Source organism: Eumetopias jubatus, unplaced genomic scaffold (assembly GCF_037043125.1).
Source record: "Eumetopias jubatus isolate StellerSeaLion01/CBP00866 unplaced genomic scaffold, mEumJub1_p1.0 scaffold_13, whole genome shotgun sequence".
In the NCBI taxonomy this organism is placed as follows: domain Eukaryota; kingdom Metazoa; phylum Chordata; class Mammalia; order Carnivora; family Otariidae; genus Eumetopias; species Eumetopias jubatus.
Window position 1 is genome coordinate 3,518,092 of NW_028274819.1, and position 25,681 is coordinate 3,543,772.

Sequence of the window (25,681 nt, forward strand, 5' to 3'; positions counted from 1 at the left end):
CTGCCAACTTGACTCCGAGATCCCCTCAGCTCAGAGGCAGAAAGACCCAGCTGTCAGTCTATTTGCCATCCCCAACCATCTGTCCTTCCATCCATGCACCCAAATGTCCATCACTCCATCTATCCATCCACCCCTCCTTTCATCCACCCATCCATTCATCCGTCATCCATCAATCCGTCCACCCATATCCATCCATCCATCCATCCACTCATCCAACCACCCATCCATCCATCCATCCATCCATCCTTCCATCCATCCATCCTTCCATCCATCCATCCATCCATCCATCCATCCATCCATCCATCCTTCCATCCATCCATCCATCCATCCATCCATCCTTCCATCCATCCATCTATCCATCCATCCATCCATCCTTCCATCCATCCATCCATCCACCCATCCATCCATCCATCCATCCATCCATCCATCCATCCATCCTTCCATCCATCCATCCTTCCATCCATCCATCCATCCATCCATCCTTCCATCCATCCATCCATCCTTCCATCCATCCATCCATCCATCCATCCTTCCATCCATCCATCCATCCATCCATCCATCCATCCATCCATCCTTCCATCCATCCATCCATCCACCCATCCATCCATCCATCCATCCATCCATCCATCCATCCTTCCATCCATCCATCTATCCATCCATCCATCCATCCTTCCATCCATCCATCCATCCACCCATCCATCCATCCATCCATCCATCCATCCATCCATCCATCCTTCCATCCATCCATCCATCCACTCATCCAACCACCCATCCATCCATCCTTCCATCCTTCCATCCATCCATCTATCCATCCATCCATCCATCCATCCATCCATCCTTCCATCCATCCATCCATCCACCCATCCATCCATCCATCTATCCATCCATCCATCCATCCTTCCATCCATCCTTCCATCCATCCATCCATCCACTCATCCAACCACCCATCCATCCATCCTTCCATCCTTCCATCCATCCATCTATCCATCCATCCATCCATCCTTCCATCCATCCTTCCATCCATCCATCCATCCACTCATCCAACCACCCATCCATCCATCCTTCCATCCTTCCATCCATCCATCTATCCATCCATCCATCCATCCTTCCATCCATCCATCCATCCACCCATCCATCCATCCATCCATCCATCCATCCATCCATCCATCCATCCATCCTTCCATCCATCCATCCTTCCATCCATCCATCCATCCATCCATCCATCCATCCATCCATCCTTCCATCCATCCATCCATCCATCCATCCTTCCATCCATCCATCCATCCATCCATCCATCCTTCCATCCATCCATCCTTCCATCCATCCATCCATCCATCCTTCCATCCATCCATCCTTCCATCCATCCATCCATCCATCCTTCCATCCATCCATCCATCCATCCATCCATCCATCCATCCATCCTTCCATCCATCCATCCTTCCATCCATCCTTCCATCCATCCATCCATCCACCCATCCATCCATCCATCCATCCATCCATCCATCCTTCCATCCATCCATCCTTCCATCCATCCTTCCATCCATCCATCCATCCACCCATCCATCCATCCATCCATCCATCCATCCATCCTTCCATCCATCCATCCATCCATCCATCCATCCATCCATCCTTCCATCCATCCATCCTTCCATCCATCCTTCCATCCATCCATCCATCCACCCATCCATCCATCCATCCATCCATCCATCCATCCATCCATCCATCCTTCCATCCATCCATCCACCCATCCATCCATCCATCCATCCACCCATCCATCCATCCATCCATCCATCCATCCATCCTTCCATCCATCCATCCACCCATCCATCCATCCACTCAGCCATCCATCTATCCATCCACTCATCCATCCTTCCATCCATCCATCCATCCACCCATCCATCCATCCATCCATCCATCCATCCATCCATCCTTCCATCCATCCATCCATCCATCCATCCATCCATCCATCTCTCCCTCCCTCATTTATTCATTCATTCAGCACTTTCTGCTGCCTCCTCTGTGCTTGGCACTGTACCAGTGCTTCTTATTGATCTGTTTCTTGGCAAGAGTTAGCCCTTTTTTACTTTGCTGTGGCTCTTACAAAACATGAACAGGAAAATGAGTGTTGCCTGAGTATGGGGACACACACCACAGGTAGGGGATTATTTTAAGGGGCACACAGATGCCTCCTGGGAACCTGTATGTGAATGTGTGTGGGGGCTGGGGAGGTGGGCACCCTGGACTAGGGGCTCTGAATCTGGCCTTGGCGTGGGGACAGCCCTATCCCAGGCACACCCCCTGGCTAGGCTCTGTTCCAGGGAATCTGTCGGCTGGTCCTGGATCCCAGGACTGGAACCTGGCCTGAGGCTTGTCACGTGAGGACGTGACGTGCTGAAAAGCTGCCTGTGTTGGCAGGTGGCTCGTTCTTTTCTCTTTTTTTAAAGATTTTATTTATTTATTTGAGAGAGAGAATGAGATAGAGAGAGAGAGAGAGCATGAGGGGGGGGGGTCAGAGGGAGAAGCAGACTCCGTGCTGAGCAGGGAGCCCGATGAGGGACTCGATCCCGGGACTCCAGGATCATGACCTGAGCCGAAGGCAGTCGCTTAACCAACTGAGCCACCCAGGCGCCCAGGTGGCTCGAACTTTCAAGAGAACATTCAAATCTGGGTTTTTATGTAGATTTGCCTGGTTTTTATATTTTAAGTCAACTAAAAAAAATTAGCCAACACTGAACCTATCAAATGGAGATTGTCTTGGGCTGGATGCAGCTCATGGCAGCCTCCACCTGGGGAGGGAAGCAGAATCCCCAAAGCAGATGCCAGCACAGGTGCCCCACAGCCCCAGACCTCAGGCCCCTGCAGGCCATGGCCCATCACTGTCATCTTTGGACAGGCACGACACCACTCCGGGACCAATAGCAGACAATGTTCAGCGTTGGGGGCCGTGGGGCCTGGGTTCGAGAGACAGCTGTGTCGCCGGTTTGCTGTGTGACCACCGTGGAGCCCTGACCCTCTCTGGGCCTCATTCTTCCAGTCTGACATAGCAGTGCCGGCCGACCAGCTGATCTCGGGGGTCCTTCCACGGCCAGATCCCAGGTCTCTGTGACATCATCTTTTGGTTTTCCTCCACCCACGTCCACCACCATCATCCAAGCCCTACTATTGCCCCCTGAATTTCTGCAGCACCCCTCTCTGACTTCCCTTCCATCCCACTGCAATCCACCCCCGCCCCCGACAGCTGCCATGACCTCAAAAGGTGAATCAAATCCCATCACTGGGCTGGTTAAAACCACCCAGTCTCCGCTGTGGCATCTGCCACCAAGCTCGAAGTCCCCACGTAGCCAGGGAGCCCTGTGTGAGTTGGTCCTGGCTACCCCGTCTACCCTGTCTCCTGCCTCCTTCCACGCCCTCCCCTCCAGTCAGCTGTCTGCACACTGCTACCTCAGGGCCTTTGCACGCCCTTCTGCTGCCTGATCTGTCCTGCCTTCCTCCAGGATTTGACATCCTGGCTCCTTGTTGCTCAAGCCTCCAGGAGTCTTCCTGACCAACCCTGTCACACCGTGTTCTGTTTTATCAGGATCTCTTTCTTCCTCTGACACTATCTGGTTCTGGGGTCCATTTTCTGGTTAAGCATCTCACACCCTCTGCAAGAAGTCTTTGCCTGAGGGGAGGAGGGACTGGTCTGTTTTGACCACTGCTGTCTGCTTGAATGTTGTATGAACGAATGTCTACAAGGTTTGGGTGCCAGTCTTGGCTTAGGTGCTAAGGAGCCCTGTGACCTCGGGCAGGTCACTTCCCCACTCTGAGGCTGCTCATCTCTCAAACGGGCCCTCACAGGCTTCTGGGAGGACCCATGGAGAGGGGAGGTCCCTGTGATGCTGCCCCCGGGTGCTGCCTTCATGTCTGGACTAAGGAAGCAGTTCCAAAACTTTAGAAGGGCATTCTTGACAGCGGGTAACCAGGACATTGCGAGCTTGAGCTTTGCTGAGATTTTTCTCAAGGGCGCAGGAACGCGAGCACTAGGGGGCGCCAAAGCTCTCCCTTGTCCTGGAGATGGGCAAGGAGGCATCACCCCGGAAGGCTTCTAAGGAATGTCCCCAGCTAGCAGGGCTGCGCGGCTTTGCTAGCTTTGGGAGTGAAAAATATCTTTCTTTCGTGAAATGGTGGTGATCAGAGGTGATAGTTTGAAAAAGCGTCCCCACTTGCCCACACAAAAACACTGGCAACTCTAGGTGCGTCCCCAAGAGGGTTGGGGACATTTTAGGTCCATGGAATCCTAAGTGCTACCGTGTTGGGTTGGCGGGACCAGGGGTGGGAATCTGAGGATCGTGGAAGAGGGTGCTGGGAAGGTACGAGCACGACTCCCATCCCAACACAAACGCAGGTACATGCACGCACATGCACACACACGTGCCCATGCAAACACATGGGTACACCCAGTGCACGCCTGTGCACACAGCCCGCGCGTCCACACATGCACACACACGTGCCCATGCAAACACATGGGTACACCCAGCGCACGCCTGTGCGCACACAGCCCGCGCGTCCACACATGCACACACACGTGCCCATGCAAACACATGGGTACACCCAGTGCACGCCTGTGCACACAGCCCGCGCGTCCACACATGCACACACACGTGCCCATGCAAACACATGGGTACACCCAGTGCACGCCTGTGCACACAGCCCGCGCGTCCACACATGCACACACACGTGCCCATGCAAACACATGGGTACACTCAGTGCACGCCTGTGCACACAGCCCGCGCGTCCACACATGCACACACACGTGCCCATGCAAACACATGGGTACACCCAGCGCACGCCTGTGCGCACACAGCCCGCGCGTCCACACATGCACACACACGTGCCCATGCAAACACATGGGTACACTCAGCGCACGCCTGTGCACACAGCCCGCGCGTCCACACATGCACACACACGTGCCCATGCAAACACATGGGTACACCCAGTGCACGCCTGTGCGCACACAGCCCGCGCGTCCACACATGCACACACACGTGCCCATGCAAACACATGGGTACACCCAGTGTACGCCTGTGCGCACACAGCCCGCGCGTCCACACATGCACACACACGTGCCCATGCAAACACATGGGTACACTCAGCGCACGCCTGTGCACACAGCCCGCGCGTCCACACATGCACACACACGTGCCCATGCAAACACATGGGTACACCCAGTGCACGCCTGTGCGCACACAGCCCGCGCGTCCACACATGCACACACACGTGCCCATGCAAACACATGGGTACACCCAGTGCACGCCTGTGCGCACACAGCCCGCGCGTCCACACATGCACACACACGTGCCCATGCAAACACATGGGTACACCCAGTGCACGCCTGTGCACACAGCCCGCGCGTCCACACATGCACACACACACAAGCGCACGCATACACACAGTCACAGAGAGATGATGAAGTCCCAGGAGCATCCAAAACCATTCACGTGTCTGGCGCTGCAGGGATGTGGACGCCTATGATCCCTCCCGAATTTGCAGCTCAGCCAGGGCGCTCTGGGGACAGCCCCTCGAGCTTCCTGCGGGGAAGGTCACATGGACAGCGTTCGAGTGAAGACAGTGGATACACAGTGTGTACCCAAATTTATTTAGCTGCAGGAAGGTTCAGTCACGGTCCTTGTGAATTTGTGTACATTCACTTTAAAAAAAAAATGGTTTCCATAAAAGGATTTTTGGTCATCACCTAATTTTTAATACAATATTTATATACAAAAACCCCATTTCCAACTACTTACTGTACAAGAGAAACTAGAAGCGTCAGACCCCCCGACTGTCGCAAATGCCTACAGACGGCGGTCAGGGTCAGGGTTGGCAGCTGAAGGGGATGCCCTCATGCCGACCACACGTTCACGGCAAACCCGTTTCTCTTCTCTCCCTTCGATGAAACGTTTTTTAGGTTTCGCTTGGTGCTTGAGAAATTTCAGATAATTGGTTAGTATAACGGCTGCAAATTTAGATCACTCCCGCCATCTGTGAGACTCGTTTTTACAAGCTTTAAAATTGTAACTGTCCCACAGTCACATTCCTGTAAGTAAAAATATAGAGAAGTATTACCAAAATAGAAGGCTTTATTAATAAAAATCTTTGGTAGTAACAGCGTTTTAAATTCCTCGCGATGATATTTGGTTAACTAATAAAATAAACTCCTTCCACCTTGGAGCGACAGAGAAAAACCCGCAAATCCACCCTAGAATTGATTATTTTAAAAACCCAATAAATATTCTAAAGCTGTGAATGTTCTCCCGATGCCTTAAGATTTCATGGAACCTGAAGCCATCTTCAGAAATGTCTCTGGGGTCCTCCCTCTCTGCTCATTTTCTGTCCACCTGGTTTTTTCTTTCTTCTTCTGCTTCTTTTTTTTTTCTGCCCCACCAAGAAGATGGACAGTTCTGAGGCCGGCTCATGGGGGAGGGGCAGGTGTGCAGCCGACGGTGGGGACCCCGACGGTGCGGGTCACCCGCTGTTCTGAGGGACACCTGCTGCCCCGAGATTCTCCAAGAGTAAATTCCAAGCTCACAGGCCGTCTGCAGGGACAGGGCCAGGGCACCTCTCCTTCGGGCCGGAATGTCTCCCGGTTTCTGAACTAACAAAAAACAGAAGATGAAAAGCCAGCTGACTTTTCCGACCTGGTGGCAGGTGAGCCTTCTGGATTTTCCGCTCTCCCTCCAAGACTGCACGACGTTTATCCAACGCTTTGCAACCCCATCTTGAATCTCTCTAAAGGCTCTCAGGCGGATTTGAGAAGACGCTTTCTGGAGGCCTCTGTTCACCTTCCACTGCAAAGGAGACCGGCGGTTCCCAAGAATTGTTTCTGCAAAGTGCCCGCATTCCCGTGTGTTCTCACCCTAACCCCAGCGATCATTTCGATTAACCTTGAATACTAAAGATAAAAAAATTCCCTGCATATGGTTTTGTGCAAAAACAAGAAGGAAAAAACAGAAAAAAGACAGAAGAATGTTGTCCTATCAGAAGGTGGTCTTCCAGGTTTGCGACGAGCACCGGAGCCACCAGGCCTGGCTAGGGGAGGGTGCCCGTCGGCCGGGAGGCTAGGGGCGGCTACAGGGCGCCCCCGGGGTACTCGGGGCTGTCCAGGCAGGCTTTGGGGCCGTGGTTGTTGCATGGCTCGTCTTTCTTCCGGTCCTTCTCCATCCACGTGTCCAGCAGCTGCTGCTTGCCCTGCTCCTCCCTCATGAACAGCTCCACCATCAGCACCTTCTCCTTGTGCACCTGCTGGCTAATGTCCTTGGGGATGTCTGGGATGACCCAGTCCACAAAGTCGCTCATGAACATGACCAGGTTCTGCAAGGAGAGTCAGTGTGTGGGGGTGGGGAGGGGGACAGCAGGAGATGCTCCCCACCTCCCCTGCACCCTCCTCCGCCCCCACCTGCCTTCTACCCCCACCATCCCCCCCACCCTCCCCATCACCCACCTCCGCCGCACCCACCTCCACTGCACCCATCCTGTCACTCCTAGCCTGCGACCCCAGACACACACTTTGGGCTCCCTTGGCCTCGGTTTCCCCCAAGGTGTAAGTGAGGCAGGAAACCAGCCAGCAGGCCCTCCAGAGACGGCTGCTGACTTCTATAAAGCGTTGGAGCTCAGTGAGTAGCAAGTTTCTGAATAATTCTGACTCCCTGGTCTGGGAAGCTTAAGGGATGATTGGATTGGTCACGCATCACCAAATCTAACAGGTGTTGGGCTTTAAAGAGAATAGTTAGAATAGAAATAGCTGGGTGGAACTTAGTCTCTGATGATGCCACAGGCCTTTCTCCAGCCTGCAAGGCCTCCCAGGGCCACCCTGAAAGTCCACTCCCTCCCTGGAGAAATTTCTAGTGCACGGAGAGCAAATGATTGGCTTTTACGGAAGAACTGAAATCTGTTTTTAAAACTTCTGTCCAGTGATCCCTTGTTAGCACATCTGGCTGTTCGTCACCTGGTGGACAGCGCTGGTACCCGCCTGCCTCCCCCACCCCCCGGACCGCCTTTCCTGGCTGGTGCTCCCAGACCCCAGCTATGGCCAGTGTTGGCTGCTGATGCTCACAGCTGCCTCCTTTCCACGGAAATCCACCCCTCCCCCAACCCCGTCTCCTCTTCTTGGTCTGAACACACTACAGCCAATGCCCAGCTGACACGGGCAGACCAAAGGCGCTCTCTTGCCTCAAGAGAGGCAACCCCGTGTGTGCGCTGGGGTTCATGCTCTGGAGCTCCCCACAGGATCAGGCAAGGCTGTCTTCAGCTGAGACTCCCTTTCTGCTGCTGCATTCCCTCCCCTCTCCTGGGGAGCTTCCTTTAATAACCCGCTTGCACTGAATCCTTGTCTCAGGCTCTGCTTCTTGTAAACTCAGCCCCAAACACTTGTTCCCACTGCAGAGGGTGATGGAAAGCTGACAAGTGAGGCAGCAGGGCGTCAGGGGGGGGTCGAAGACCCACCTACAGCCACACTCTGTAAAGGGCAGGGCTGGGGCTTGACCCCAGTCCCTGGGATTCCGATGTGAGGGACACATGCCTGAACGGAACCTCGGCGGGGCCCACATGGCTGAGGATGCTCCTCCAGCTCTGGGGCTGTAGCTGCTACAGGCACCAGTCTGGTCCCCAGTCTCGGGTCCTGGGCACTGGGGATCACTTTTGCCTCAGTTATTAGGCCGTCCCCTCCGCAGAGACCAGGTGAGGCTGGGTGCCCTGGCTCCGGGCTGGGGGCTGGAGTTGGCCAGGAGCCCCCTGCCCTCCCCCTGCCTGTACTGGTCCTGTCCTCCTCGGACGTCTCCTCCCACACAGAGACGGTGAGAACTCGAGCCGGGGCTCCCTTCCTCCCCGTCCCCTTCAGTAAACACCACTCACATCGAACTAACCCCGCCTTCCCCGAAGAGGTCCACGTCCCTCCGTCGGCGCCGGCCCAGGCCCTCCCTCTGCCTTCCTGGGACCTGTCCCCGCACAGGGCCCGGGCTCGCCAGGCCTCCAGGCCTCCCAAGGCCCCCACCGTGGGCCAGCTGCTGCCTTCTGACCCCGTTCTGGGCTCAGAGCGCTTCCTCGGTGCCCGCTTCTCAAACCTTCCGGAAATGGGGCCTGTCACACCTGGAAGACGATGACGAAAGCCAGCCGGGCCGCCAGCACGGCCCAGAAGTCCTTGGAGATGTCGTACTTGTGCTCCGACCACGGGGGCTCCCGGTAGTCTTTGTACCTGCAGAGACGGACAGGAATCGACGGGGGGTCTTCAAGCAGAACTGGGGACGCTGGCCGGCGCCCTGCGGCTCCGAGCTGGCAGTGGGAAAACCGGCCTCCTTCCTCTCTTCCGGCAGCAGTTTCTCGGCTTTTCCCGCCTCATCCACACGCGACACCCGTCCGCCCGTTCCCCTGATGTATCAGCGTAGACGCTGCCCGCCGCCTTCCTCCCGGGGCAGACACCCTCCCCGCAGACCCCCCTCACCGGCCCTCGTTCTACGGAAGGTGATCTTCCTTGCTTTCCTGTCCACTGCCCTGCCAGCACATGGTGTCCCCCCACCCAGAGCGCCCCGTCCCCTCCTTTCCAGAGGTCCTGAGATGCCTAGTCTGTGGGAGCAGGGTGAGGATGACGACCCGGGGTCCTGTCTCTACCCAGGCCCTCCGGCTCTGCCCCAAATTCCGGGGATGCTGTTGGCTTTAATGGGGCTGATCCTGGGCGACGTGTGGGAAAAGCTTCCCCAAAGCTGTCAGAATAAGCTTTGAAGTGGGGGCAGTTTCTGGGTTTGGGGTGGTAGGTGCACCCCTGCTGGCCGCTGAGGTCCGGTGGTGGGGGCGGGGGACCAGAAGAGGAGGCACCTGGCTCTGACGGCACAGCCCTGGCCTGGCCCCAGAACCAGTGACCACCTTGCTGTGTGTTCTCGTGCAGTGGCTTGGCCCCCCTGGGCCTCGGTCTGGCACCCTCTCAGTCACATGAGAAGCATTTAGTGAGCAGCTACTACATTCCAGCTCTCATTTCAGCGGTGGACATTCAGGAACATGCAGCCGACAGGGCCCCTCACCCACAGAGCTTTACTCCTAGAGGGAGCTGGATGGGAGCCTCCGAGGAGCTGTGGGGTGCTAAGCTGCCAGACCAGAGATAGGATCGGCCTTCCTGGGAACGATCCTATCTGGGCACCAGCTGCAGAGTGACACAAGTCTTGTACAACCTGCTCTCTGATGGGAACAGGCAGCCCCTGTTCTCCCAGCGTCAGAGGCCATGCACGCTCGCTCCTCCCTTTGCTCTCTGTGCTCATGGCCTGCTGCACTGGGGTCGGGGGGGGGTCACCTGGCAAACTCCTAGGCATCCCTCAAAGCCCACTTAGACCTGTCCAGAGGCCAGCTCCCACCATCGGCACTGACCTCGATCAGAGACGATCTTATGTTTTCCTTGCTTAGCTTTGGTACCCAGCCTGCCCGCGCCCCTGGGGAGGATCATAATGCCCCCTCTGGGGGTGGCTCTGGGGCTCAGATGAGAGAGCACCTGGTTCAGTGCAGACATAAGTGGTAGCCGGCAGCGACTGAAGCTCTGAGTGGCTCTGGGTCTCCCTACACCCACCTCCCCAGGCGGGGCTGGGTGCCGTGCCTCCTGCCACCGATTCCTATGAGAGGTAGCTTGCGCGGGCGCAGCTGCTGAGGGCCTGGAGCTGCCAGACCTGCGCTGCCGGATCTTGGCCAACGGCCGGGGGAGGGCCTGGCTGGAGCCCGAATCCCAGGGAGCAGAGTGGTCGGATCCACGGTCTTCTGACTCTGTGGGGGTAAAAGCTACGGGACACTTATAAATGGGTCTCGGCTCTGTCAGCCTGGCCTCTCCCCCACGTGGCCAGGACCCTGGGCTGATGCATGGGACGGAGCTGCTTCCTTAGCTAATGTCTGGGACCCAGTGTCCGGTTCTCGGAAGCCGAGGCTAACCCTGTAAATACCAATGCAGAGGAATTCCTAATAAGATGACCACACATCTCTTGCCTTCTTTGCTTGTAACTATTCTTTCTCTAAAAAGGATCTTTAGCAAAGTAGGTCAAGCTTGCGCGCTTAGCGTGGAGCGTCGAGATGATGCAGGGAAAGTGTTGGTGCCGCGGGAGGTGTGGGGGTCCCGGGCGGAAACCCGGGGGTGGGGGGCTGCCTGTCTGCAGCAGCCTGGAGCGTGCGTCTGCTGAGGGATGGGGGTGGGTGTGTGGAGCCCCCCTCCCCTGCACTTCTGGCTCCCCAGGCCATCCCCTCTCCGAGGTGACCACGCCGAAGCTGGGAGCGGACCATTCCGGGCCTCCCCTGTGATTTTCGGTCCCATTATGTGCATGTGGGTGGGATCCGGAAAGCTGGACCCGGGCTGGGGTGCAGGCCTTGCGGTGTTAGCGCCCTGCCTAGCTGGCAGACGCGGCTCCCATCGTTCCTGGGTCCCGAGCAGGTGCCGTCCTCACCCTGATGCGGAAGAGAACACCGTGTGCCTGTGCCGGAGTCACTCAGGGCCAGCGGGGACGCCTGCTGTCTGCGCTGCGGTCAGGAGCCACCTGAGCCGGGGGCGCCTGCTTCCCTTTTCCAACGGCTCCGGGGGGAGGGGGGAGCGTTTTCCCATTTCTTGGGCCTGTCTCGTCGCTGCAAGTTACTTTTTGTTGGTCGGTACCCTGGACCCTACTAGCAGGTGCCCCACTCCCCTTTCCTCAGTCAAGGTGACAGACACATACCAGCCAGCCTCAGGGAACTCCGTGTCAAGGAGGAGCCAGCAGGCCTCCCTGGGCAGGAGGGACCGGGCTTTACCGTGCGGGCTCTGGGACGTGAACTTTGGCCCCTGAGCTCTTGTGTCCTGAATCTCAGCTCCGCTGGAGTACTGCACACTGCTTCCCACCTCCGCGCTTTTGCCCACGTTGTCCTGCCCCCTGGAGTGACCCCACTGCGTCCACCCTTCACCCGGGTTTCCAACTACGATCCCCCCTTAACACCGATCTCCACCGAGGTCCCTGGATAGCAGGGACAATGCCAGTCCCGGGTCCCCAGACCCTAACCCAGGCTGGCGCAAGTGGAAGGGGCCCAGGGAATGGCCCAGCTCTGCCTCCCACGCCCAGCCCCGCCTCCATCTTTCCTGAGGTGCTCCTTGCACACCCCAAGTGTCTGGCCAGCAGCTGGGGCCCCACAGGTCTGGCCATCTCAGCTGGCCTGCCCAGCATCCAGTACCCCTTCCCCGAGTCAGAGCACTCCCGTTTTCCTGAGGACCTCTTCACTCTCTGACCATGACCCCACATCCGGGCACACGCCCCAGCTCTAGCCTCTACCCCCGCCAACAGGGTTTCATTTAGGGATGGGCACGTGGTCCACGACAGACCAGTGAGATTAAACCCTGATTTTTGCTGACTATCGAGGAAGACACTCTGTCACTGGGATAGCTAAGCAGACAGGGCGTCTTCACTGCCCGCCAGAACACAGTGCCACCATGGAGGAATGCAAAGCTGGGAAGCAGTGCCAGAAGGGGCCTGAGGGCAAACTGTAGCTCCCAGATCCAGCCATGCCTGAAGCTATCCTGGCCTTCTTAATGACAGGAACTAATAAGTCACTTCCTACTGAGACCCTGACTTTTTTTTTCCTTGAAGCAAGCTTGAGCTATTCTGTGACTTGCCCCTGAAAGAATCCTTGCTGGAAGAGGGGTTTTCCCAGAAACCCACACGTGTCTTTCAGAAAGGGACGTCGAGAGCCATACCTGCAGATCTGCACCTCGTAACCCAGGTCCAGGGGGTCGTTGGGGGCTGTGCCGTTCTGGAAGTCACTGACGTTGAAGGAGGAGAGGGTATGGTTGACAAAGCCGTGCATGGTCCCGTTCTCGCTGTACATGTAGAGGTACACCAGGCGAGGGATGAAGTCGGACGTGAAGGAGATGACGAACGCCTGGGCCAGGAGACAGGGCGGTGAGTGCAGACTCCCGGGTGGGTGTGGGTGGGGCCACGCCCTAAGGGAGCCAGGGTGGCCCTGGCCCTGCGGTCTGGTCATGTGACACTCTGCCCACGAGTCGGCAGGCGACCAGAACGTTGGGAGGGCCTGGGCGCAGGGAACAGGTCACCCCTGAGCAAGAAGGCCTGGGGACAAATGCTGCCTCTCCCTGGCTGTGTGGCCTTGGGTAAGTCACCTAACGGCTCTGTGCTCTGCGTGCTTCACCTTCCTGGCATACTTGAAAGGGAACGTGGGAGTGGAAAGATGATATTCTGACTCAGCTCATCCTATTCCAGAGCCGTCTCTGGGGACAGCTGGTATGGTGCCAATACCAGAGCAGGGACCTGGAGCCTGGCAGACTGGGGTAAGGTCCAGCCCTGCCGCTTTCCGGCTGTGTGGTGTTGGGTAAGTTGCCTGGCCTCTCTGTGCCTCACCTGTACGACGGGCAATGACAGTCCCTTCCCTGAAGGCTGTGTGTGCATGAGTGGGTGGATGATGCAAAGAGCGTACAAGGGCCTGGATTATTCTAGAGGCTCGATAAATGCTGTTTTTGGTTGTTCCCATGAGAGGTCTAGCTGGTTGCCAGCTGCTGACAGCACCCCTGTGCTCCAGACGGCTGCACCCCGTCCCCAGCACTGACCCCCGATCAAAACGTGCCCTCCCGCCTTGGGCCCTGCGCCCGCCTGCCCAGGTCAGGATGAGGAGCTGTTGCTGCGGGATGCACGCTCTGCCCACCGCAGTCCTTTAACAGGGGTTTCCGAGCCTGGACTGGGCAGGGAGGCTGCCCCCAGCAGGAAAGGCAGTGTCTCAGGGCCCCGAGAAGTCTCTTCTTTGGGGCTGAGCTTCACCTCCTGTGCTGTGGGGGCCCAGTCCCCAGACCCAGCATCGCGGGCGTGCAGGCCCCAGGCTGTGTCTGCTCCTGGGATCAGCCGCCTGCGTGCAAGGGGTCAGCTTCCGGGGCCTCAGGCTCAGCCTGCAGGTGGAGGGGTGGGGGTCACAGGGCGGTGGCACTGCGGACCTCCGAGGCTGTCTGATGTTCCCTCGCATGGCTGGGGTTCAGCCTTGGCTTTGAAGCATGTGCTAGGGACCGCTAGACCGCTAAGCCCAGGGCGACGGAGGCCCCGTAAGAGTCACGCGGACCTGGATGGGCGGCCGCAGGGAAGGCAGAGGGCTGGTTCTCATGACAGAGGCGCCACCGCCCCCCTAACCTGCAGGCCCAGGGGTAGGAGAGGCCAGGAGGATGGCACCATGTGGCAGGAGGGTGTGGACGAGGTGCCAGGGAGGAGGGCTGCCCGGGCAGGAGGCTGGTGGGGGAGCAGAGGCCTCAGCAAGCTGCGTGTGTGTGTGTCGGAGGGGGCTGGCAGGCTTCTCCCCCTCGTCTCCGTGTTTCTGCATTTCCTGAACTTTTAAAGAATAGGCATGTATTTCACATAAAGGGACGAGGCTAACTTTTAAAAATAAGAGCAGACTGATGGCTAGGGAGGAGTTTCTGTCTCTTTCCCTGTCTTTGCCTCTCCCTCTCTCCCTCTGTATATTCTCAGGATTCTGGGGTGAGGGAGTGGACTTAGGGGCCAGGGTGGGCGTGCTGGAGAATTTAGCTCAAGGTTATAGAAAAAGGTTGAGGAGAATTTGTCCTTCCCACCCACAGCTCGTCCCAATGCCTCAGTATGACCAAGGGACATGTCTGAACAGGAGATGCTTTCGCCAGCCTGGGGCAGCACGGAAGCTGGAGACAGAGACCCCACCTGGCTTCCCTGGAAGGGGCGCCCAGCCCCGTGGCAGCCCAACGGGCACTTCTGTCCAGCAGAGGCCCCCGACGTCACTTACATTGATGATGACGGCCAGCTTCCCAACGCCTCTGAGAATATTGTACCAGATTCCTGGAGGGGCGGGGAGAGAAGCACAGTTTCAGGATGGCTTGGCACCAGGCCGTCAGGAACCCCAGCTAGCAGGCGAGCAGGTCCCGTCCCTGGTGGTCAGATGTGTGGGAATGAGCAGAGGTTCTGGAGCTCGGGGGGGATCGTGGCTGATGACAGAGCCTCGGCTGGTCCCGGCTCAGCAGCTGAGTCTGGAGGCAAACTGTAGCTTCTAAAAGGGGTGCTTCAAATCAACTGCTCCCTGAGTGGTTCTGCGCCCTCTCCTGTGAACCTGAAACCTTTCCTTCCAGAGGGACAAACACTCAATTTGGATGCGGTTCCTGCCCAGAAGGGTCCACGTAAGAGTAAGTGGAGACCAAGCCCATGAGGTTTCCGTGTCCTGGACCTGCCACGTCCCTCCGGTGCTAGAAAAATTTAGGGACAGGCCCCTAAACGTATGTCAGGGTCAAAGAGCAATGCCAGGGCCCCGGGTGGGGGATGCTGGGGTCACGACCTGAGCATTACAACTTGACATCAGTGAGGTGCAGAACACTTCCTGTCTGGGTGCTCCCCGTTTCTGCCACCCCGGGGTCCAGCACTGCACCCAATTCCCGGTGAGCAGGGGTCTCACCACACAGCAGCCAGCCAAACGGGCGGTCCTCCCCTGGCCTCCCCAGCAGAATGAGGCCAGCAGGGCCCGGGGAGGGAGTGCCTTATCTGAGGGCCCAGAGCAGGCCAGGCGTGTTAGGGCCCCTGCCTGACCCCCTCCTCCGGCTCAGCTGGGCCCTATCAGGCCGGGCACGTGTCACGGACACTGCTGGCCTCAGAGCCCGGCCCCGGGTGGTCTCTCCCTGCCCCCGACCCAGCTGAGATGGGGATAACCAGCACTTCCCAGAAAGGGTGGGAGAGCATCTGGTATTCGTCGTTATGGAAGAGTGTGGCAGGGTGGGGTTCCTCTGTCCGGGGCGGAGACCGCTGCTCGGCCCTCGGCCGGGGAAGCTACACGTGGGCATTTCTGCCCTAGCCGTGAGCGCTGGGGGGCCACCTGGGCCCCCATCTGCAGACAGCAGGAGCACAGGCCCGTGAGGCCCGAGAGTGGAGGCCGCAGGCTCAGACGCTGACTGGTGTTTACAAATCAGGATGATGTGTTTCTAAGAGTCTGGACTTGCCTTTTCTGAAAGAGCCTGGCTCCCAAATGGGGCTGGCTTGGCTCCACGGCTACCGTGGCGCCCCCTCCAGGCCGGGCCGTGCACTGTGGCTCTGTTCTCTGCCGCCAGGCCCTGCCGGGTCTGGGTTTGAGACCTCCGGGATAGGGCGCAGGGGCTTGGGTGAGCCCGGGCAGAGGGCTCCTGGGGGAGGCGGCGCCACCTGAGCGCAGCATGAGGGAAGGAAATGGGCCTTCGACCCACTGCCCCGCTGACAGGCCGATGGGTGGAGGGAGGGGAGCCTGGGAAGTGGGAAAGACCAGGCCGGGCTGTGGGATGAGCTGGAGAGCTTCCCGGAGCCCAGGGCAGAGCCTACGGCACAGGCCCTGGGGCGTTTCTATGTCCAGCCCCGAGATCCCCCGTGGGACCCCCACACAAGAATCCTGGGGTCTTGTTCAAAAAATGCCAAACCAGGACGCCAGCCCCGGCCCTCGGGCTCAGCCTCTCTGGGAGTCTTGTCACCGCCCCCCCCCAACCCCGTCTGCATTATTAGGACGCACGCTGCAGAGCATACCATGCTCCGATGGTCTCCAGCTACAAGAGGAAACCCTTCAGGGTGCCTGTGTGCGAATCTCCAAGGGGGGGAGGGAGCTGTCTTCCTCTTCCAGGTGTCTCTGCTGTCCCCGGGGGACACCAGACCCCATTTCCAAGAACGAGACAGGGAAGCATTTCGTCTCGCCTGCCCATGTGCAGGAGCCGACCGCAGGCAGAGGCTGCTCACGCGGGAGGGAGGCTCAGGAGAGCAAGTGTGAGCGCAGGAAGCTTGTGAAACAGCCGTCAAAGGTCAGGGCTGGGAAGGTGGGGCCGGGTTCCCACTGGCAGGGAGCGGAGCCTCACCACGCCTCCCCTCCCAGCCGGAGCCTCCCCCAGCCACCCCTGGCGCCCTGGGTGCGGGTTGTGGGGGCCCCCGGGGCCTGGCGTCCCCTCGGGGCCCACACGGATCACAGGAGGAATACAAAGGCCTGTTCAGAGAAAGGTTACAGTCAAAGAAGAGCAGATTATGCCTCCAACCAACCAGACAGGAACCAGGAAGTGAGCAGCCGACCCATAAGAACAGGGAAAGAAGGGGAGCCGCAGGCGAGAGGCGGTGGTGGGAAGGACCACGCCCGCGACAGGCACGGAGGGCCGGGAGGTTTGCAGGTTTGAGGACGAGGCTGCAGGGGAAGCGGGCTCTGCTAAGCCAAGGATGCCAAAGCAGACACCCACCGCAGACTCGCCCGGGGCCCTCTGGGCGCCTGAGAATCAGGTCTTTGTCAGGGCAAAGTGACAACTGGGAGGCCACACTCTCACTGGGCGCAGGGCTCCAGAATCCCCAAGGGCTGTCCAGGCAGCGCCTTGGCCAGCCGCCCCGTCCACCCCTGTCCTTTCAGGCCTCGGGTGTGCAACGTAAGCTTCTCCGGGCAGACCGTCTGCTGTGGAGGCGCTGCAGGAACGGGTGGTCCCCGGGGGTGGAGGGCTGGGGGCGTGGGGTCTCCGGTTCCAGCTCAGCGTTGGTAACCACCTGGCCTTGGTCTCCCCCTCGGGAAAATGGGACGGAAGATTTGCCCAAGCCTCTAGAGGTTCCTTGGAGGACCCGATGCCGAAAGGCCCAGGAAGCGATCAAGGCCACGCACAGCCCTCTGGGGTTCACTCTCAGAGCAGGGCATGACGAGCTCACCTGGGGAGGGGGCTTGTGGATGCGGCCTGGGGCCCAAATTCAGCGCCCTTAGCCTCGGGTGAGAAGGATGCCCTCGCGGCCCACAGAGACCATGGAATCCCCAAGCTTAGCTCAGACCCGGAGAAGCAGCAAACCCAGGGGTGTGGCGTGCGGGGCAAGGGGCTCGCCCCACAGCCAGGGCTGAGGCAGAATCAGGCTCCTGGGAGCCAGAAGGGACTTCAGAGGGCCAGTGAGGTCAGGGGTTTTAAAAACCTCTTAAAATCACAAGCAAAATCTTCCGGGGAAGTCCAGCCGGGAGGGCGTCTGTTTGCAGAGTTTGCCGATTGTCTGGGTCACCCAGTCCAGATGGGTGATAGACGGACGGTGACAGACACACCTCTATATTTGAGCCCCGGCTCTGGCTGGCACCCCTCCCTATGGAGCACCAAGTTTCCCCAGCCCGTCCCAAAGCCAGGCCCCGAAGGAGTCTCCACGGACGCCACGGCGCAAACGGGGACTGCGGTAAACCGGACAGAATCACCGACACGTGTGACACGTGGCCACGCGTGAGGGTGCGAACGGCACTTCTGGAGGGTTCAACCCGGTGCCACCAGGGGCCGGGGCGGCCACGGACCGGGGAGCCCCACGAACACAGGCGGCATGGGACGGCCGAGGGCGTTTCTGACGAGGCCGAGCCAGGGCAAAGGGCTGGAGAAGCCGCCACCTTTCACCAAGATGACGTCTGCCTTGCTGACACCCTACCACCCTGGCATCCTGTCTTCATCTCGGGGAAAATGACAAACAACACCCCTAACACATCAATCTTTGTGTCTTCCCCTGACCAGTGCAGATGGGCCGTTCCAGTGAAAATCGTGTCAAAGAGGACTTCAAATCAATGTCGTTTTGCATTTTCCATCTCATTTCAAGATTAAATATAAACTTTTTTGCGTTCACCTTGAAAACTGGGTCCCGGCTGAATGAGGTTGACTCGCTTTGAGATGATCTTCCCCGTTGGTGATACCTCTACCAGACGGTTAGGTGTCGCGCTCATCCCTCCACCCCTGCCTTCCCCGCACAGGCCTCCCCCGCGCAGTGATGAGGAAGCCCTCGCTGGCAGGGGGTTCGAACCCTCTCAGCCCTGACCCTCCGGGCAAGCCACACAGAGCTCTTCCTGAGCCGCTGAGAGGGCTCCTTCCTCCCCCCTTTCCTATCTGTGGACGTCGAATGACTACATGATACGCTGCATGGAAAGGCACCCACTCAGCCCCTAACACGAGCTTCCCACCCATCAGCTCTGTCTGTGCTCTGGGGCCACGTGGACAGGAGGGCGGGGTGCCGAGGACCTCAGCGCACGCACCTCGGGGACCTCCTAGTGCGGCTGGTTGACGAGAGGTTCAGACACCCAAGGCACTGACACTTTCCGGAATGTTCTCTCAGGAGTGGAGGGTTTGGCGTCAGGGTGCAAAGGAGCCTCTAGGTCTCCCAACCCCACGCCGAGCCCCCAAGTCTCCGTCCAGGAGCCCATGGGGACCCCGTGCCTGACCCCAATCTGCCGGCTCTGGATCGAGCTTCTGGGGAGCGGGACCACCTCCCCCAAACCCAGCACGTGCCCAGAACCAGCTCCCCAGAGTCACTCACCGATGTCTTTGGCTCTGACAGCCACTGGCCTTCGGAGCTCGGTGACGAACTTTTTGGCATCCAGGCGGATCTCGATGATGTTATTCAGCAGCGCGAACAGTGGGGCCAGGGGGAACGACGCGACGAACAAGGTGACAAAGCCAAACTGGATGACTGCAAGGGGAGTAGGGCGGTCAGCACGCCGGAAGTGCCACGGCGGGTCCCCACGTGCCACAAGCTGAGCACACGGGTGGGCGGGGTCTGGCTGGCTCCCTGCCTCTGATGCACCCCTGTACCTGCATAAAAGGGACCCTGGGATGCACCCACCATGACCCCAGGTGACCCTGGGCCAGGAGGGGGTTGTGGGGAGCGTTCCAAATTTCGCTCGGGACCCCACTGTTGACTCCTGAATAACGAGCATGCAGTCACTTATCATATATCTAATCTTAGATAATCATCAGTGATGGGGAAAAGGCCCCCCGTGAGCATGAAGGTCCAGCCTCGGTCACCCCATGCAGGGCTGGCAAGGGTCTCAAGCAGCTGTGGGGGGCTCCTGGGGGGTTCCTGGGACCTGGGGGGGCCTGCCAGTATTGCTGCGTGTCCGTCGGACCTCAGGGAAGGAGCTGGGCGGAGCCCACCGTCCAGGACAATCTGGCCCCCCTCAGTGTCCCCTCTCGGACCATCCTCATGGTCACCAGGCCGGCCCTGGGGCTTGGACCTTGGATGCTGCGGCCAGCACAGAGCCGGGCTCCCGGGAGAGGTCAGGTAAAGGTTGCTGAGCAGCATGGGGGAGGCCGGTTCAGGAACCGTACAGCCTGTCCCAGGGCTCTCGCTGCCTGCCAGGTGGTAAACAAGGAAGCCGGCGGAATGTCACTGTGTGCCTGGCGGGCTGAGTGAGGCCATTGTTAGAGCCGCCGGTGGGGGGCTCCGTGGGAGCCTCCGTCTGGGAGCCGGGCTGCTGGTTTCTCGCTCGCCCCGCCAGCCTCTGTGGGATGCTTCTGTGGACACGGTCGTGTCTGCAGGCGGCTCTGGCGGGGATGGAGGCTTCGGATAAGCTTGGCTTTGGGCTCCACGTGGGCCGCTGAGCCTGAGACTGTGGGGTCCTCACTCCCGAGTGATGCTGCCTCCTGTTGTGCGGACAAGCCGAGACGCAGAGAGGGGAGCTGGAGATGGCCCGGGCCCGGGGCACTCCCGGCTGCGCTTCTCGTCAGTCCCCGGCACTGTGTGCTCCAGGCACCCGGCAGAGTCGGTCCTCGAGGAGAGTGTCCTGAGCGACGGGGTAGGGCTGGGTCACAGGGTGGGCTGCTCCCTGGGTGGGCAGGGGCCTGGCCCAGGAGTCTCACCACGCCCGACAGGAAAGCGGGATACGACCTCCAGCCACTGTAGAAATTAAAATCTGGGGGGGGGGGGCCTCTGTCTGCCAGCCAATCCCAGGCTGCTCTTCTGTGTCTGCCCTCCTACTGGCCTCAGGCAGGCAGCGGTGGCCTTCCTCCTGGGCCCCAGGGCTGAGACCAGACAGCCAGGGAGGCAGCAGGCCCACGGGGGTCCACAGGGGTCCACAGGGGTGAGGGAGCTGCCTGTCCGCCTCTGGTTCACCTTGGATTTCGTTCCAGGAGAAAACAGACAATGTCATCTGAACACAATGCTATTTCCATTTTTCAAAGTCTTAAGATTCTTTTCCTTTTGAGTCAACGGCAAGGTGCTTCTTGAACAATCATCGGGGACGCTGGGTGTGACTTCTACGGACCCACTGGGCCAGCAGGAGGGAAGTGCTCATGGGGCCACCCTGCCCCTCGACACTCAGAGGAGGCCTTGGGTTTGCTCAAGTATTTGTTAAAAGTACAAGGTCCCAAGTCCCACCCTGCAGAGATCGGGGGTGGGCCCCAGAGGCAGCATTTAAAATGAGCTGTCCATGGTGGCCGGGGGCCCTATGCTTTGGGACCCCCCTGCAGGGGTCTTCTTGGCCCCCCTTGCTCATCTGTTCACTCAGCCAACATGTACCAAGCGCCAACGATATACCTGGATCTGTTCTAGGTGTAGGGGTATGGCAGTGAAGGGGAAAAAAGGTCCTATTTTCACAGAACTTCCATTCTGCTGGGAGGTAGAGGTAAAGGTATATTTCAGGCTGGTGACGAGAATCGGAGCAGGGGGAGAGGCAGAGGGTCACAGTGGTGCAGGGGAGGGGCTGCCCCTTTTAAACACTGTGGTCAGGAAGACCCCTCTGGAGGAGGACGTCCTGAGCACAGCCCTGGAGAAAGGGAGAGAGTGAGTCATGCAGGTATTAGGGGGAGAGGATTCCAGGCCGGGCATAGCTAGTGCAAAGGCCCTGTGGCAGACACGAGCTCTGGGAGTCTGGGTAACAGCAAGGAGGCCAGTGTGGCTGGAATGGCCGCAGGAGGTGAGGAGAGGGAGGAGGCAGGGGTGGGGGGTTCCAGGTGGCCGTGTGGGCTGCACCTGCCCTATCTCCGTCCTCTCTGGGGTACCCCCCTGAGAGTTATGGGCCACCTCTGGGCATCCTCCTGTCCAGTGACACAGTTGCTGGTGCCAAGGCTCCATCCCTGGGTACCTCCTGAGCGCCTGCTCTGTGCAAGGGGCTGCAGCCGGCCCCGCCCCGAGGATGGGACCCCTCCGGCCGCCACTCACTCATCTCCATGTACTCTGGGGTGAGGCCCGCGAAGGGCTCCAGCGTGTAGTCCACCTCATAGCGCTGTTTCCTCTTCACGTACTCATCGTGGTCAGAGGGACTCTGGCGCCTCAGCCTCAGATAGCGGATGAACTTCTTCATTTTCCTGAGGGAAACATGATGTCACTTCAGTTGGGGGTCCGGGAAGATGGGCGCTAGGGCCCCTCGCCTCCAAGTTGTGTTTCTAATTCTCTGAGCTGGACTTCTCTGTTGCTGATCTCCTGTGCTCTCCCCCCAGGAGGCAGGGGTCAAGTGTCATCATTTGGTTTTTGACATAAGGAAATGGGTGCGGGGAGGGCCAACAGGGTCAGGGGTCAGCTAGGCCCAAGCGGACGTAGTGGTTTGGGGCGGGGTGGGGGTCATTCCAGTGGGCTGGCTGCCTTGGAGGGGGATCGGGACACGTTCTCAGAGCGCACAAGGTCAAGAAGCGGAGCCTCTAGGTGCTCCATCTGCCAACCACAGGGGGCGGCCATGCGTGTCTCAGGGTGCCTGTCAGGACCCCGCATCCTCAGCCTGCCGCAGAGCAGGGGGTCATCTGGGCCCCCATCCTCTCCTCGTGCACCATGGGGTGGCTATGCCCTGCCTTCCCCTTCTGTTCCCACCCCCTCCCCGCTCCTGGTGCCCTGGCCTGGCCCAGGTCCCACCTCACCTGTCCCCCAGACCACCACAAGAGCCCTCAGGGCACCCCGGGGCCCCATCTCCCCCTTGCTCCGCTGGGACCCGAGGCCAGACGTTACTCACGGGATGCCAATCTCAAACAGGTTGTTCTGGATGAGCTGCTTGCCCAGCATGATGATGCTGAGCTGGATACAGAGCTCCATCAGGCAGCCCCCCGGGGCACACTGTGGGACAGAGAGCAGGTGCATCAGACCCCGGCCCTGGCCCATGGTGGACACCTGGAGAGATGACCGCAGCTCCCAGCGACGGGAGGTCAGCCCTGGTGCTGCGGGTTGAACGTGGCCTCTACAAAGACATGTCTCCATCCTAACCCCCAGAACCACAGAATATGGCCTTAGTTGGAAAAGGGTCTTTGCAGATGTGACCCAGTTAAGACGAGGTCATACTGGAGCAGGGTGGACCCTGAGGCAGGGCCTGGGGTCCTTATAAGAAGAGGAAACACACAGACACAGAGAAGAGAAGATCGTGCAAAGACAGAGGCGGAGATTGGAGGGCCCCGGCCAGAAGCAAGGCCCACCAAGGGTGCCGGCAGCCCCCAGAAGCCAGGAGCGAGGCCCGAGGAACCTCCCCTGAGCCTTCGAAGGGAGTGCAGCCCTGCTGGCTCCTTGATTTTGGACTTCCGGCCCCCAGAGCCGTAAGAGAATGTTTCTGTTGCTGCAGGCCACCTGCTCTGGGGTGTTTTGTTACAGCGGTCCCAGGAAGCTACTGCACCTTGCCTGCAGGCTGTCAGGGCTGGAACGAGGCTCAGAGAGAGGAGTGCTTTGCCAGGGAGTGGGCAGTGGTGGGGCTGGATCTAGGGGCTCCTCCTTCTCCCCCAGGGCCGCTGCCCAGTCCCACGCACTGCTGCCTATCCACGGGCCCTGTATGGCCGTGACAGCCTGGGCCCGTGCAGTTGGAAAGCCACATGGTGAGGTGGCTGGCCATGCCTCTGAGGCTTAACGTCCCTGTCCTTGGTGGGCTTGCACCCCCTGCCTGAGGCTGGGTGTGGGCAGGCAAGGGAGACGGGCCAGAGGCTCAACTTGACTGAGTGACTGGAGATCAAGGGACACTGGGTGTCCCTCTGGGGACAGCTGACCCCTCTACAGGACCAGAAAAAAACTTTTTATACTGTTACCCACAAATTTCATGTTGGAAAGCCTCCGTTTCGTTAAAAAAAAAAAAATGACGTCCTCTGCTTCATTCTATTTTACAGAGGCATTTCCCCATTCTCTCCAATCATTAAAGAATCTGACATAGTATTGTTTACAGAAAGGCCAAGATCACCTAAACGGGAGAGCACTTCATGGCTTCTTGCAAACATCTGTTCCTGTGGGTGAGGCTCATGTCTTGGGATGTTCAGGGTCCAGCCCTCAGGGGCTTGAACCTCTTGGCTGTGCCCTGGGCAGCCAGATCACCCTGTACCTGAAGCCCACCCCAATCCTCTCTACCCCATTTCACAGGATCTTTATCAGAAGACCCACCCCTTATTTTCCAGTAAGCCGCATGACTCTGGGTGTTGGCAATGCTGACCAGTTCCCCTGAGACCTGACGCCCTGGCGGCCCCGAAGCCCCGGCTTGGTCTGGCGGGGCCGTTGGAGCAAGTCCAGTGGCCGATGCACTAACCAGACCCACAGGGGCCGCAGAGGCTGAGCAGAAGTCAAAGGTCACCGGCACTGATTTAGGGGGAGAGAGGTGGGCATTCCCGTTATAATAAAAGAATGAAGCTGAGTTTTGTCTTGTCCTCATTAATCCATCTTAACGAAAAAAAACAACAACAACACTTAAGATCTTATAGAAAACAAACAAACAAAAAATCAAACGGGTCAGTCTTTTGTTTTGGTGAGTCTGAAGAGACTTTCTCCTTTCAGGGTAACGCTATATGGACGCACCAAATAAGATCAGAGCCCCGCCCCAGCAGCGGGTCAGCAGCAGAGGGTCGCCCCACCGAGGAGGGAGACGCTAGTCCGCGACATCTGCTTCTCCCAAGTCTGCTGTGCGCCCGGACCTAGGAACGCAGGACGGGAGCACGCGCTCACCTCTTCCATCCGGAAAGAACGGAAAATGTACACGTAGTCGCCCGGGCGTCCGACGAACCTGCAATGAGCGGGGGGCAGTGGGAGGGGAGGGGCAGCGCGGGGAGACCCCGACGCGGGGGCTGCAGTCAGCTCTGCGCGCCCCCAGGCTTCCAGCGCCTGAGACACGACCACTGTGGTGTGCTGTGGGCGTGTGTTCCGGGGGCTCCCAGACCCACGGACGCGTGACAAGATGGGACCTCAGCAGGAAGCCAAGAGGGAAGGGGGCCGGGTGGCGGCGGCGGGCGTGGGGACGGAGGCAAAGCTGCCCAGCGCAGACCGCGCCACCTGCCATGGCCTCGTCAGGCTGGGGGGGGGGGTGGAGACCTCTGAGGGCCTGCTCCGTGGTCACGGATGATCTCAGGGGGGCTCTGGAACCCTGGTGTGGGAGGATGGCCACTGAATCACATGGTGCTGAAGAAGAAGCCTTCAGAGGGGTTCTGGGATCAGACCTGCTAGCCCCAGGCAGGAAGGGTGATGGGGAGTCTTGGTGGGTGGGCCACAAGCCCCTCCAAGCCCAGGGTGGCTCAGAGGGTCCGGGCATGGAGTTTACCCCACTCCTAGCCTGGAACACCAGGCTGGCCACGGCTGTGCCGTTTATACCTACTCCTGGGGCCCTAATCCCCTTCATCCATCCCACCCTACTGAGGGGGTCCCCGTTGCTCTGGACCCCCTGTAGAAGCCAGGCCCCTCCATGAGCGCAGTGTTAGTGGGAGCCACTCTGAATACTCTGCCCTGGGCCCAGGGCCTCCCAGCTGCTGGGAGATGGGGAGGAGAGCCTTCTACTGCCCCGGGAGGAACGAGGTAGGAAACGCAGTGAGTTTCAGTAACCGCGGTCCCTACCTGCCTTTGAAGAAAGCCACGTAAAAGATGGGGGTGTAGGAATTCACAAACTTCAGCAGGAAAGCCTTGAAGATCAGCCTCTCCTCGAAGCTCTTCTCCGTCTTTGGAACCTCTAGAAGGAGTGAGATGCACGTGACCATGTACTCAGCTCTCACGGGAAGGAAGCTCAGAGA

At 58.9% G+C, this 25,681-nt stretch overlaps 1 protein-coding gene across 1 annotated transcript in view; it reads right to left on the reverse strand.

The window, feature by feature from the left end:
• Window positions 1-7,104: 7,104 nt before the first annotated feature.
• Window positions 7,105-25,681, reverse strand: part of ANO1 (anoctamin 1) — a 76,270-nt gene continuing 57,693 nt past the window's right edge. Inside the window, exons 19-27 of the mRNA XM_088018183.1 lie at window positions 25,509-25,620; window positions 24,630-24,687; window positions 22,678-22,778; window positions 21,897-22,042; window positions 19,275-19,427; window positions 14,767-14,819; window positions 12,713-12,897; window positions 9,121-9,226; window positions 7,105-7,347 (exon numbers count right to left, since the gene is read on the reverse strand). Of these exons, the coding sequence (XP_087874309.1) occupies window positions 7,105-7,347; window positions 9,121-9,226; window positions 12,713-12,897; window positions 14,767-14,819; window positions 19,275-19,427; window positions 21,897-22,042; window positions 22,678-22,778; window positions 24,630-24,687; window positions 25,509-25,620 (1,157 nt within the window). The remainder of the gene's footprint in view (window positions 7,348-9,120; window positions 9,227-12,712; window positions 12,898-14,766; window positions 14,820-19,274; window positions 19,428-21,896; window positions 22,043-22,677; window positions 22,779-24,629; window positions 24,688-25,508; window positions 25,621-25,681) is intronic.